At 51.9% G+C, this 12900-nt stretch overlaps 1 protein-coding gene and 1 non-coding gene across 2 annotated transcripts; both read left to right on the forward strand.

The window, feature by feature from the left end:
- The first annotated feature begins 5357 nt into the window (after positions 1–5357).
- Positions 5358–8773, forward strand: RPL18A (ribosomal protein L18a). The gene is made up of 5 exons (XM_003413022.4): positions 5358–5488; positions 6893–7072; positions 7678–7807; positions 8351–8460; positions 8628–8773. Exons 1-5 carry the CDS (start codon positions 5471–5473, stop codon positions 8718–8720), a joined length of 531 nt encoding a protein of 176 aa, XP_003413070.1. The 5' UTR covers positions 5358–5470; the 3' UTR covers positions 8721–8773.
- Positions 8135–8266, forward strand: LOC111751524 (small nucleolar RNA SNORA68). The gene has a single exon (XR_002786638.1). It is a non-coding gene; the product is annotated as a small nucleolar RNA SNORA68 (small nucleolar RNA).
- Positions 8774–12900: the final 4127 nt, after the last annotated feature.

Here is a 12900-nt window from a genome sequence, read left to right on the forward strand (position 1 = left end):
ACTGCCATCGAGTGGATTCCGACTCATAACGACCCTATACAGCCTAAAAAACCCTATGGGGAAGTTCTCCTCTGTCACATGAGGTCACTATGAGTTGAAAATGACTCAATGGCACCCAACAACTCTTTATCTTGCCCTTGTCCATTCCCCATTAGAACATTAACTCCCCCAGGGCAAGGGTTTTTGCCTGCCTCAGTCACCGCTGTGTTTTTGGTGCCCAGCATAGGTAATGAATGAATTTCGAGGGTTGGGAACAGGGACTGGAGTGGGTAGGGGAGGAGGTGGAGGAAGGTCAGGGTCTGGGTGGGACTTGGGCACCGGGAGTGGCTTTAGAGACAGGAGACAACCTCGGGGCCCCATGGTGATAACTCCGTGACTTCAGCAGGAGGGGCGTTCCGCCTGTGTACCTGCAGTCACGCAAGCTGGAGTCTTGCCCGCTGGCAAAGAGGTCCTGCGGAGGGAGAAAGACAGGGAGGACCAGACGATTGGCCTCCCCAACCAGGAACTGATTGAATGGCGGTGACAGAGGCAAAAGAAGGCGTAGCTTTCTGTCTCAGCCAGCTTACTTGCATGGAGTCCTACATGGGGAGGCTGGCGGGGCAGGGGGCAGCCCGGGGAAGCAGGGGGTCATCGGATCTGCGAGTGCCCCAATGTTAAATACGCAGCTTTTAAAAAACATTAGGCAGACCACCCATTCGAGTGAATAATGTGGCAGTCTACTTCCGCAAAGATTTACAGCCTAGGAAACCCCATAGGGCATTTCGACTTTGGTCTACAGGTTCTCTGGGTCGGAATCAACTCGCTGACAGTGGATTTGGTTGGTTTGTTTGTTTGCTTTTGTTTTAGAGCCGCCCCACGCACCCATGCACTTAGCCCTCCCTCCTCTCCAGCTGACGGATTATCTCGACCCAGGCCTTGGAGAGAGAAGCTCCGGCCCCAAGGCCCGGGCTAGGCCTCAGGGTACCTACTCTCCTCCCACCACCTCCCCTTCCCTAACCAACCCTCCCCCCTTCACCCCTCGGCTTCCCAGGCCCTGATTTTGCCCCTCCCAGACCCCACCCTGCTAATACCAGAGGCTCTTTCCACCCCCCTGCTCCCTCCCCTGGTGGCGTAGTGGTTAAGAGCTTTGCTCCTAACCAAAAGGACAGCAGTTCGAATCCACCAGCTGCTCCTTGGAAACCCTCTGGGGCAGTTCTGCTCTGTCCTGTAGGGTTGCTGCGTCGGGTTTTGGCTCCCTCTGGGTAGCTTGATGAGTCGGAATCGACTCCACGGCACTGGGTGGGGGCAGTTTGAGCCCCAGAGCCAGGAGGTCCCGCACAGGGGGAAGGGACTACATGGTCGCTATGAGTCGGAATCGAGTCACTAGCAACTGGATTTTATTACGAATCGGGAAACTGAGGCCCAGAGCGGCAATGCAGCAGGAAACACTAGGTGGAATTCGAACCCACGGCTGCTCCACGAGATGAAGGGGGGCGGGGGGAGCCTTGTCCTGGAACTTGGCAGCTGCCGGGCAGAGGCAGAGAAGAACTCTGCTGCCACCTGGTGGACACTCGCGACAGCGCCGTCTGGATGGGATCCCCTCCCGCCTAACGTCCAGCCCAGGGAGGAGGTCTGAACCAACTCGGGGGCTGGCCTGGTCCCCTGACCCGGATGATGCTCCTTTCCCACCGATATTCCGAATTACCACAACCTAAATGTCCCTCAAAAAGGCATTGGCTAATTTACTCAAATCCGCCCCTCCCCGCCCGTGTTGGAAGCCCTGGTGGCCTAGTGATTAAGAGCTGGCTGCTAACCAAAAGGTCGGCAGTTCAAATCCACCAAGCTCTCTTTGGAAATCCTATGGGGCAGTGCTACTCTATCCTAGAGGTCTCTATTAAGTCGGAATAGACTGGACCGAAATGAATTTGGTTTTTTTTTTTTTTTTTTTCTGCCCAGCACTGCATCCATCTGTTGAAACATCTCAGTTGGTATTCCGTCAGTTCCTGGAGCCTTGTTTTTCGCCATTCCCCTTCAGTGCAGCTTGGACTTCTTCCTTCAGTACCCATTGGTTTTTTATCATATCTACCTCCTGAAATGGTTGAATGTCAACCAATTATATTTGGTGTAGTGACTCTGTGTATTCCACCCATCTTGTTTTGATGCTTCCTGCATTATTTAATATTTTCCCCATGGAATTCTTCAGTATTGCAACTCGAGACTTGAATTTTTTCGTCAGTTCTTTCAGCTTGAGAAATGTTGAGCCTGTTCTTCCCTTTTGGTTTTCTAACTCCAGGTCTTTGCACATTTCATTATAATACTTTACTTGGTCTTCTCGAGCTTCCCCTTGAAATCTTCTGTTCAGTTCTTTTACTTCATCATTTGTTTCTTTCACCTTAGCTACTCTACGCTCAAGAGCAAGTTTCAGTCTCTTCTGACATCCACTTTGGTCTTTTCTTTCTTTTTAATGACCTCCTGCTTTCTTCATATATGATGTCCTTGATGTCATTCCACAACACATCTGGTATTTGGTCGTTAGTGTTCAATGCATCAAATCTATTCCTAAAATGGTCTCTATATTCAGTGGGATATACTCAAGGTCATACTTTGGCTCTTGTGGACTTTTTCGAATTTTCTTTGGCTTAAACTTGCATGTGACCAACTGATGGTCTTTTCTGCAGTCAGCCCCTGGCCTTGTTCTGACTGATGGTACTGAGCTTTTCCATCGTTTCTTTCTATAGATGTAGTCGATTTGATTCCTGTGTATTCCATCTGGCAAGGTATGTAGTCACCATTAATGCTGTTGAAATAAGGTATTTGCAGTGAAGAAGTAGTTGGCCTTGCAAAATTCTATCATGAGTTCTCTGGCTTTGTTTCTATCACCAAGGCCATATTTCCCAACTACTGTTCCTTCTTCTTTGTTTTCAACTTTGGCATTCCTATCACCAGTAATTATCAAAGCATCTTGATTGTATGTTTGGTCAATTTCAGGCTGCAGATGTTGGTAAAAATCTTCAATTTCTTCATCTTTGGCATTAGTGGTTGGTGCATAAATTTGAATATTAGTCGGATTACCTGGTCTTCCTTGTACGTGTATAGATATCATCCTATCACTGACAGCATTGTACTTCAGGAGAAATCTTGAAATGTTCTTTTCAGTGATGCATGCAACACCATTCCTCTTCGAGTTGTCATTCCCAGCATAGTATCGATGTTTATGCGTTCCATTTCATTTTTGAAGGTTTCCAATTTTCCTAGATTTTTACTTCCTACATTCCATCTTCAGATTACTCATGGATGTTTGCAGCTGTTTCTTCTCATTTTGAGTGTGGTGCCACCTCAGCAAATGAAGGTCCTGGAAGCTTGACTCCATTCATATCATTAAGGTCGACTCTATTTTGTGGAGGCAGCCTTTCCCCAGTATTTGAGTTCCTTCCAACCTGGGAAGCTAATCTTCTAGCACTATATCAGACAACAATGTTCCGCTGCTATTCATAAAGTTTTCACTGACTAATTTTTTCATGAGTTTTCCTAGTCTGGAAGCTCCCCTGATACGTGTCCACCATGGGTAACCGTGCAGATACTTGAAATACTGGTGGCATAGCTTCCAAGCCACCACAGTATGACAAACTGACAGATGCGTGGGGCAATGTACTTCATAACAGCACAGAGGAGGTGGGTGGGAGCAAAGCTGTACTGGAGTAAGGAAACGATCCCAGATAGTAACTCAAATCCACAGGAACAAATGAAGAAACCTGAAATGGTGATAAGATTAATAAAGTCTCTGCTCTATCAACATATACTCAGTCTTCTTTCTTTTCTCAGCTCCTTTAGACATAAAATTATGTAATCATCATAACAATGTATTTGTTGGGTTTGAAATATTGTGCCTCTGTACAGAACATGCAAACCCTGGTAGCGTGGTGGGTAAGTGCTATGGCTGCTAACCAAAAGATCTGCAGTTCAAATCCACCAGGCACTCCTTGGAAACTCTATGGGGCAGTTCTACCCTGTCCTATAGGGTCGTTATGAGTCGGGATCAACTAGACAGCAATGGGTTTGGTTCGGTTTTGGTTATATAACACATATAAGATGTTCTTCAATGACAAAAAAATTCTTACAGGGCACATGATATATTAAAGATATAACCGGGTATAACAGCAACTTAAAGGAGGGGAGGGACGGTTTAAGTATAGAGTTTTTGTTTCTGACTGAAGTTAGGTTGGTATCAATTTAATCTAGGTCGTTATAAATGCAAATGTTAAATGTGATATTCATGGTAACATGCTCTTCATAGCCCTGACATCACATCGTGTGAGGTGTTTCCTTTTCCACCTTTGGTCTCCCCTACCGGGGCTTCCTTTTGCCTGAGCAAGCTACTAAACTTGGGAGCTCCTGGAAGGTGAGGGCTTCATCTTGGTCAGTTAGCCACCTCCCTCCAGGAACAGGAAGCAACTGAGTCGGGGTTTGAATATCAGCTCCTATGAAACAGAAACAGAGGGCAGAGGTGGTTCTGTGGCAGAATTCTCACCTTCCAAGAGGGAGACCTGGGTTCCATTTCTGCCCAATGCACCTCGTGCACTGCCACCACTGATATATCCCTGTAACCTTCTGTGTTGCTATGATGCTGAACAGGTTTCAGCGGTGCTTTCAAACTAAGGCAGACTAGGAAGAAAGGCCTGGTGATCTGCTTCCAAAAACCAACCAATGAAAACCCTATGGATCACAAAGGTTCGATCTGCAATGGATTATGGGAATGATGCAGGACCGGTCAGGGTTTCATCCCATTATGCATGGGGGTTTCCAATTCCGGCGACTTGAAGGCAACTAACAACACCGAAATACAATTTGGACCGCAATAACAATAATAACTAGCATTCAAGCGCTTAATGAACGTCCATTTGGGTTAATGGTTGACTGCTCTGTGCCCGGCGTTTTATGCAGATTCTCTCATTTAATTCTTGCAACACGTCTAAGAAAAAGATACTAGTATTATTCCCATTTTACACATGAGAACTCTCATGTCCATGGCTCGGGACCTCCCTAAAACATCTCCCGGAGAAGAAGCTCCAAGTGAGGAGACACACCAGGGTCTCATCATAAACAAGCGGATCTCAGGGCCCAAAAAGTCCGGGTTAATATCGTTAGCATCCCGGGGCAGTGGAACTCCAAGACAGCCCGACGAGATGCCAAAGCGCCTACAGCTCCCAGCGTGCCTAGCGCGTGGACGTTCCCTTACGGCCCCGGGTGAACAAGAGGGAATCGCCGCGCTGCTTCCTGGGAGATGTAGTCTCTTTGGGAAAAGCGGCAAGGTTGTGCGTGGTAGGTGGACCCGTAGCCAATGAAGAAGCGAATCTGGTTGAGCGCCAGGTCTAGGAGGCAATGGGTACGCGGCCTCGGGAGGGCAGGACTTCCGGCAGCGAAGTCGTAGTGAGCGACTGCGCGAGAGCAACGACTTCCTTTTGCGGGTCGAGACTAGTACGGAGGGTCCGCCATGAAGGCATCGGGCACAGTAAGCCGGGCTCTGCGGGGCCGGGGGTCGTGGGGCAGGGTGCAGATTTGCTTAGGGTTTCCGGGAGGCGTCGCAGACCAGGTCGGTGCTCTCATTCCTTCCTGGGCCCTCGTCGTCCGCGCGCTGCTATCGTCCTGGTCAAGCCAACATGGCGGCGCCGCGTGGGGAGGCCCGCGTGGGCGGCCCCGGCCGGGCTCCGGGATCTCTGGTCCGAGGAGGTCGGGTCCCCGCTCCGGAGTAAGGGACAGGCTTCGCGGCGTGGAGGTCTACGGTGCACGATCTCCTGGGACGGCCGAGCCTGTTTAACCACCAAAAGGCGGACATGGTGGGGAAGGAATAGTTTGGAAGATTAGATCCTAGGGAGAAGCAAGACCGGCAGATCAGGTCCAGAGCTGAAAGTAGTAGCTGAAAGTTTGTGATATTTGTTGCCGTTTTTTATTAATATTAGTAATAGTTTGGCGGATCATTTATGGAGGTGGCTCCTTTCTGCCGCCATAACACAGATTGGGCTTGAATTTGATAAAACATTCTCATCTTTGAGTCTGTAAACCGGAAGCTGTGATTGGTCCGAACCCCGCGGACTGCAGTTGGAGAAACTGAGACAGGTACCGGAAACATGGCAGCAGTGCTGGGAGCCCAGGGCTGGGAGTGTCCCTGGGTTCCTGTCCTGGCTGTGCCCGGAGAAGGCTGTGAGGTCCCAGGATTGTCATCTCCTGTCTCTGGGCCTCTGTGTGGAAGGGCAGTAGCTCAAAGCTGGGGCAAGGAGTTGTCAGGCCGATGATTTGCAAAGTGACTGTGTGACAGGGATTGCTCTTGGGAGTCTGAGATTGTGAGTGTAAATCACAGGTTTTGTTAACTGCCATGGAGTATAACTGCTGCATAGGGTTTTTCTGGCTATGACCTTTCAGAAGCAGATTGCCAGCCCTTCTGAAGTTCCTCTGGGTGGATTTGAATCGCCACCCGTTCAGTTAGTAGTCAAGCACTAAACCTAACTTCTTGAGCCACCCAGGGAGGCCTCAGCTTTGCTTTGTATGTCAAGGGAAGGGGGAGGTTGAAGACTTCTCTGGTTGATAAGGGTGGATCTCTTCAGCTTGTCTCCTTCAGATGTTGAGTCTCTCTGCAGGGACTTTTCCCAGACCTCACCCTATGTGTACGTTTATTTCTGTTTGTATTCTTTGTATCTCTGTTACCATAAAGTTGTTGAAGAAAAGGGGAGGGAGAGCAGCATTGAGCTCTCCTGGAAAGCCCTGTCCAGCTTTTCTGACAAGCAGAACAAAGAGCTCTCCTGCACAGATTCCCCAGGAGGCCGTGGGGTGATGCTTTGGGCTGGGAAAGGGGGTGGGTGTGTCTTCCACTTGAGGGCTCTGGGTGATGGTCCCACCTCTTGTCCTCTCTCCCCCTCAGCTTCGTGAGTACAAGGTGGTGGGGCGCTGCCTGCCTACCCCCAAGTGTCAGACTCCACCCCTTTACCGCATGCGCATCTTCGCCCCCAACCACGTTGTTGCCAAGTCCCGCTTCTGGTACTTTGTGTCGCAGCTGAAGAAGATGAAGAAGTCTTCGGGGGAGATTGTGTACTGTGGGCAGGTATTCCAGGCGTGGGGCGGAGCAAGGTCTGGGTGTGGCTCTGCCTTCAGGGAATGGGGGGGACAGCCAGCATCCTTGGGAGTGACGCAATTCACAGCCTGGTTGTGCTCTATGAGGACGGTGTGTCCAGTCCCTGGTGAGAAAGTTTGAGCACACAGAGGGGTGCAGCTGGAAGGGGCCACACCTCACTGAGGCAGTTGAACCTCCCCAGACTTTAACTATAAAGTAGGAGAAACGGTGCTGGGTCCCTGAGGTGCCTTCAGGAAAGGAGACACGGGGTGGCGCTGTCACCTGGGTACTTCTGATGTGACAGGCACTGACTTGGTGCATAAGACCAGGCCCAGACCAGGGGGAGCTGTCTGGGGAGGAGCTCTGTTGGTCCACATGGGGGAAGCAGCCCTGCCCAGTCCTGCCCCAGGCTGTGGGCTGTTACTGTGGGGTTTTCCTTAGGTTGCAGGCTCCCTAGTTGCCTGATGGTGTGGAGATTGGAAAACTGAGGCTCTGAGAACTGGGCCCTGGAGGAGGCCGGGTGGCTGGGCTCCTGAGGTGTGGTGAGAGTGGAGGTCCCTTTCTGCCTCTTCTCAACCCAGCCTTCACCCGGGCAGGTGTTTGAGAAATCCCCACTGCGGGTGAAGAACTTCGGCATCTGGCTGCGCTACGACTCCCGCAGCGGGACCCACAACATGTACCGGGAGTACAGGGACCTGACCACTGCAGGCGCTGTCACCCAGTGCTGTAAGCACCCCATCTCGCTCCCCCAGACCCGGGCAGGCTAGATACAGAAGACATCGGGACGGGGGTGGGTGGCAGGTTTGCAGAGGACACCCTATGCTCCTGGCGTGCCTTTCTTTGGAACCTGGCAAGAAGCAGACCTTGAGGGTTGTTGGGGATCTGCTGAGCTCCCTGTCTGAGCAGCTCTGCTCCCCAGAGCCTAGTCCAGCTCTCTGTCTAGTTGGGAGCCTGTGCCATTTCCCACCTGAGGCTGCGTGTCCCCAGAACCTGTTCTCCAGTGCCTGCCAGTGTGGTTCACCAGCCAGGTCACCTGAGAACCCCGTGCCTCTGCTTGCACCCAAACCCAAGAACCGCAGTTTCTCGTAGCGGCGGTTTAAACAGTGGTGCACACAGCAAATGGACCTTGTCGCCTTTGGGGAGCTGTCCCATGCCCCCCAGAGTGAATATGGAGGTTCTACACCCCTGGTGGCCAGGCTTCAGAACCGTGTGGGGTCACTCGGGACTGAGTGGTACAAGGTAGGAGGTTTGTGTTCATTCTTCTGGCAGACCGCGACATGGGCGCTAGGCACCGCGCCCGCGCTCACTCTATCCAGATCATGAAGGTAGAGGAGATTGCGGCCAGCAAGTGCCGCCGGCCTGCAGTCAAGCAGTTCCACGTGAGTATCCAGGTCCCCGGGACTGGGGGAGGGAGGGGATGACCTCCCAGAAAGGCTGGTAGGGCTGGGTCTGACACAGCAGCTCAGGGGGTGGCCACACCTCGGTGACCCGGGAAGAGGTTCGGAGGCCCCTAGCTGGCTGCTCACCCTGCCTACTCCTCCCCCAGGACTCCAAGATCAAGTTCCCACTGCCCCACCGGGTCCTGCGTCGCCAGCACAAGCCGCGCTTCACCACCAAGCGGCCCAACACCTTCTTCTAGGCGTATCCCCTCCCACACCCCCGGTCCACTCAATAAACTCCTCGGGGACTGACGTTGGGGGCCTAGGTGATGTTTTCTTTGCCTGCCATACAGAAATCAAAAGGGCGCAGTGTTGAACATGAACCTGTGCTCCTGCCGGCTCCAGCCCCTGTGCGTTCCAGCAAACCGCATGTTCGCTCCTTCAGTGGGGCCCAGAGCCACCACCCCAGTGGGGGCATCCAGGGGTGGACCCTGCCAGCTCCCTCTTGCCTCTTCAGCCCTTGAGGGCTCCAGGGAGGGGTCTAGAGTCAGCCTGCCCAGGTTCCAATCCTGGCTTCTGTGCTGTGGGGCCCAGGTTAGTCTGAGTGGCGATTGTAAGAGGGTGTGTGACTTGGAGTACACTAGAGCCCAAATCTCTCTTGCCTCATGGAACAGAGTCTTCAGTTTTTAGTTTCTGCTGGTGATAGCTTGGGGGAGACAGCCAGGATGGTGGAGTTCCAGTGGACTCCCTTTCTTCCATCCCAACCAGGGTTCCCCTCCCTGTGGGACCTCCCTAGAAGCTGGAGAAACTTCCAAGTTGACACAAGGGGGCCCCCAGGGGCACAAGCTTGTTGTGCTGAGGGTCACCCCCCTACCCCTGTTGGGGACCCCTCGGGCTGCCTTAATCCTGCCCAAGGAGGCAGCCAGGTCCTCACCGCGAGTATTTGTCTCCAGGAAACCGCTTCAGGCTGGAAAATTCCAGGAAGAAACTAATCCCATTCTCCCTGAGCCAGCACAGATGAGGTGTAGAGGCCCAGTTCAGAGCCCTGGCCTTAGTCTCCTCTGCCCTTGGGGTGTGACCTTGAGCAGCCCCAGGTTTCTGAGCCTTGCTTTCCAGTAATCATACAAGTCAGGAGGAAACTGAGTCACAGGTGGTGGGGGGGTGCCCAGGACAGAGCACTACTCCCCTACAGACTGTCTTACCTTCCCATTTCTGTACCCTTGGGAAGGAGCTGAGTGGCCAAATCACCCTGAGTGGGTGCCAGAATAGGCCACTTCAAACCACAGCCCAGGCAGTCCTGTGCATGTCGCGGTGGCTGTTCTCATGGGAACCTCATACTTGTTCCTCCAACGCAGCTGTCTCCTTCCCACTTCGCCCTTTGTGCCTGCTAAGCCTTCTTTCTGGAACGTTCCCAGATCGTCACCCCGTTTGACCTATCATGGAAGTTATTCACGTCTGTTGGCATGACTGTTTTGTTTCTTTCCTGCCACCGAACTATGAGTGCAAGAGGGCAGGGACCACGTGTCCTCCTAGGGCAGAGCACTGAGCTCTGTGCAGAAAAGGTTCAGTAGGTTTGAAGGGCGTGGGTGGGACCTGCAGAAAAAACTCCTGGTCTTCACTTTGCCAAATACCCGTCGTAGATGTAACAGTCACCCAACTGCGTTCAAACACAAGCCCTGTTTTTAGCATAACCAACACACGCTTATCAACTTTCATGGGTGAGAAATCACATCTTTTGGTTTTAACTTGCTTTTTCCTCTTCATGAGAAGGCTGGGCCCCATTTCCGGAGCTTAGAGACATTTCATTGTTCTCTATTTTGCATTAGCTGGTTCCTCTGGTGGGCTGCTGGTAATTTACTGTTTTTGTAAGAATTCCACATGGGAAGAACAAAGCCTGCAAATGTCTCATTTAGTTGACTGCAAAGTGGGCACAATGGCTGGTGCATGAGCAGCCATTGTTGACCACAGGGAAGTCATCCACAGCAGAGTAGCAAAGTGGAAGGAGAAGTCCTTGACCGTGGACTCTGTAGTGTTCTTCCCTCCTGCCCCCGTCCCAGCTTGAACCATCAACTCCTGCATGTCTAGAACAAAAGAAGGAAGCACCAGCTCTCTTTAGGCTATTATCTGGGTTCCTATTACCCATGTTGACCTCTAGGTAGGGCACTGTGGTCTGGACTCAGGCCCGGATGGCTGTGCTTGGGGCAACTCACTCCCCATCCTGAGCCCTAGTATTATCCAGTGTTAAGTGGGAGTGGTGACCCTTCAGGTCTGGAGTTGCATCAGGTGAACTAGAGGTTGAGAGACCAGAAGGCTCATCCTGCAGGGTGCTGAGGGCTCCCAGGTGCTATTCCTGGGCATGAGCAGGGCTGGGAGCCCTGGAAGAGAGACCCCCAATCCCTTCCTACCTCACCCTGTACCTCTCTTCCTGACTCAGGACCACTGTGGCACAGGTAGAGACCTGAGGCTGGGATCTGAAACCAGGAGGGACTATCAGGGAAATGGTTGGGAACCATAGTCTTGGGACTTTCAGAACTCAGAACCGTGGAATCTTAGAGACGAGTAGCATATACTGAGCCCAGGGCTGAAATTCATGGTCAGGCTCTGGAGCCATGTGGCCCAGGTTCAAATCCTAGCTGAGTGGGCATGGTTGCTCCTAGTCCACAGCTGGCACGTGAATGACCAGGGCCACCCACAGATCAGTGCTGGAGCCTGTGGGACTCACAACCCCTTGTCCCTGACTCCTGCTGTGTCTTGGTGCCACCACACACCCACACAACACCTTGACACTGCTGCAATGTCCTCCATTCTTGCCCTTTCTACTCAGGATGTCTGTAGTGGCTGTGCCTTTGGAATTTGCCCTGCTCCTGTCTGCATCCTGAACCTCAAATTCCAGAATGTTCTGGATCTGCTCACTTCTCCCCACCCCTCAGCTCCTGTTCTGGGGACTTCTCAGACTCCTTGTCTAGTCCCTCAGACTCAGGCCCCGCGGTCATTTGTTTTGTAAGAGCTGTTTGCCTACGCAGGATAACGTCTGCAAAAACCTGTGCTGTAGTTGCAAATACTTTTTTTGAGTTTGTCATCCATCTTCTCATGTTCCTTAGAATATATTTCGGGAAACCAGATTGAAATTTTTAACTTCTACCTAGTAGCTTTTATTAATCTTTCATTTTGTGTTTTCTGGTCAGAAAAAAACTAGCTGCTCCTGATTACCTTTCTCCACCCCTTTCAGTAGTAGGATACCACCCAGAAAAGCCCCACATTTCCTAGTCTCCCTTTAAGTTAGAGGTGACCATTTGATAAAAGCAGAAGATACGTGGACTAATATGTTGCTGGCTGGAATGTGGGAACGATGGCTGGTGCACCAACAGCCATATTGGACCACAAGGAAGACGTCCATGACAAAGCAATAAGATAGAAAAAGCTGAGTTGACTGTGGAGCGGTCCTTTTCTCTCTCACCCCTGTCCCAACTTGAATTATCTACCTGCGTTTCTGGAACACAAGGGAGAAGGAAACACCAGCCCTGCTTAGGCTGTTACGTAGGGCTCCTCTGTTACCCACAGCGACCTCGAGGTAAGGCACCATGATCTGGACTCAAGTGACTCAAGTCACTGCCCAGTCTGAGCCGCATTATCTCACTATGCTAAGTGAGGGTGACGATCCCTCGGGTCTGAAGATGCATCAGGTTGAGAGACCAGGAGGCTCATCTAGGAGGATGCACCAGTAGGGTCTGGAAAGTTGGTGGGGGGGCTTACTAGGGCACCTCCATCCACACCTTAGGTCCCTCCCTGTGCCTTGGACCTCTGCCAGGGCCCCACCCACATGGCACAGCCTGGGAACCAGGTACAGGGGCTCTGCCCCAACTGGCCAAGGGATGGGGTCAACTAGAAACAAAGATGGGTGAGCCCCCAGCTCCCTAACATTGCACCACCCATCCACTCTCACATACTCATCCATTCATGAATCTGCCCAAGACCCCTCCACGCACTCTCAGCTCCCCACCCTTCCAGCCAGCGTTGGATCATTCTACCACCTGCCCATTAACCAACCCACCATCTGCCCATCGGATCAGCCACCCACACACGCATTCATCCATCCACCGAGCTACCCTTCTTTCCATCCACTATCCATCCACCCACCTACTTAACCATCTATCCACCAGCCCACCCACCCTTCCATCCACCAATCCACCCATCCATTTATCTATCCACCCACTCTTCCATCTGTCCACCCACCACTCATTTATCCACCCTCTACCTAACCCCCATTCATCCACCATCCCTGTGTTCCAGTGACTTTCATCGTTGAAACCTGCTTCATACCGGGGCCGATGCTAGGTCTGCCAGGCAGCCTGATAAGACAGAAGACACTGGCTCTGCTTCCCAGGAGGGAGAACAACATTTACAGACTCTGCTCAGAGCTTGCTGGAGGCAACAAGGCCC

Source organism: Loxodonta africana, chromosome 3 (assembly GCF_030014295.1).
Source record: "Loxodonta africana isolate mLoxAfr1 chromosome 3, mLoxAfr1.hap2, whole genome shotgun sequence".
Taxonomy (NCBI): Eukaryota; Metazoa; Chordata; class Mammalia; order Proboscidea; family Elephantidae; genus Loxodonta; species Loxodonta africana.

Coding starts and splice junctions, on each gene's coding strand:
- RPL18A (XM_003413022.4), top strand. Junction 7,073..7,677: donor AGATTGTGTACTGTGGGCAG/GTATTCCAGGCG, acceptor TCACCCGGGCAG/GTGTTTGAGAAATCCCCACT. Junction 8,461..8,627: donor CTGCAGTCAAGCAGTTCCAC/GTGAGTATCCAG, acceptor CTCCTCCCCCAG/GACTCCAAGATCAAGTTCCC.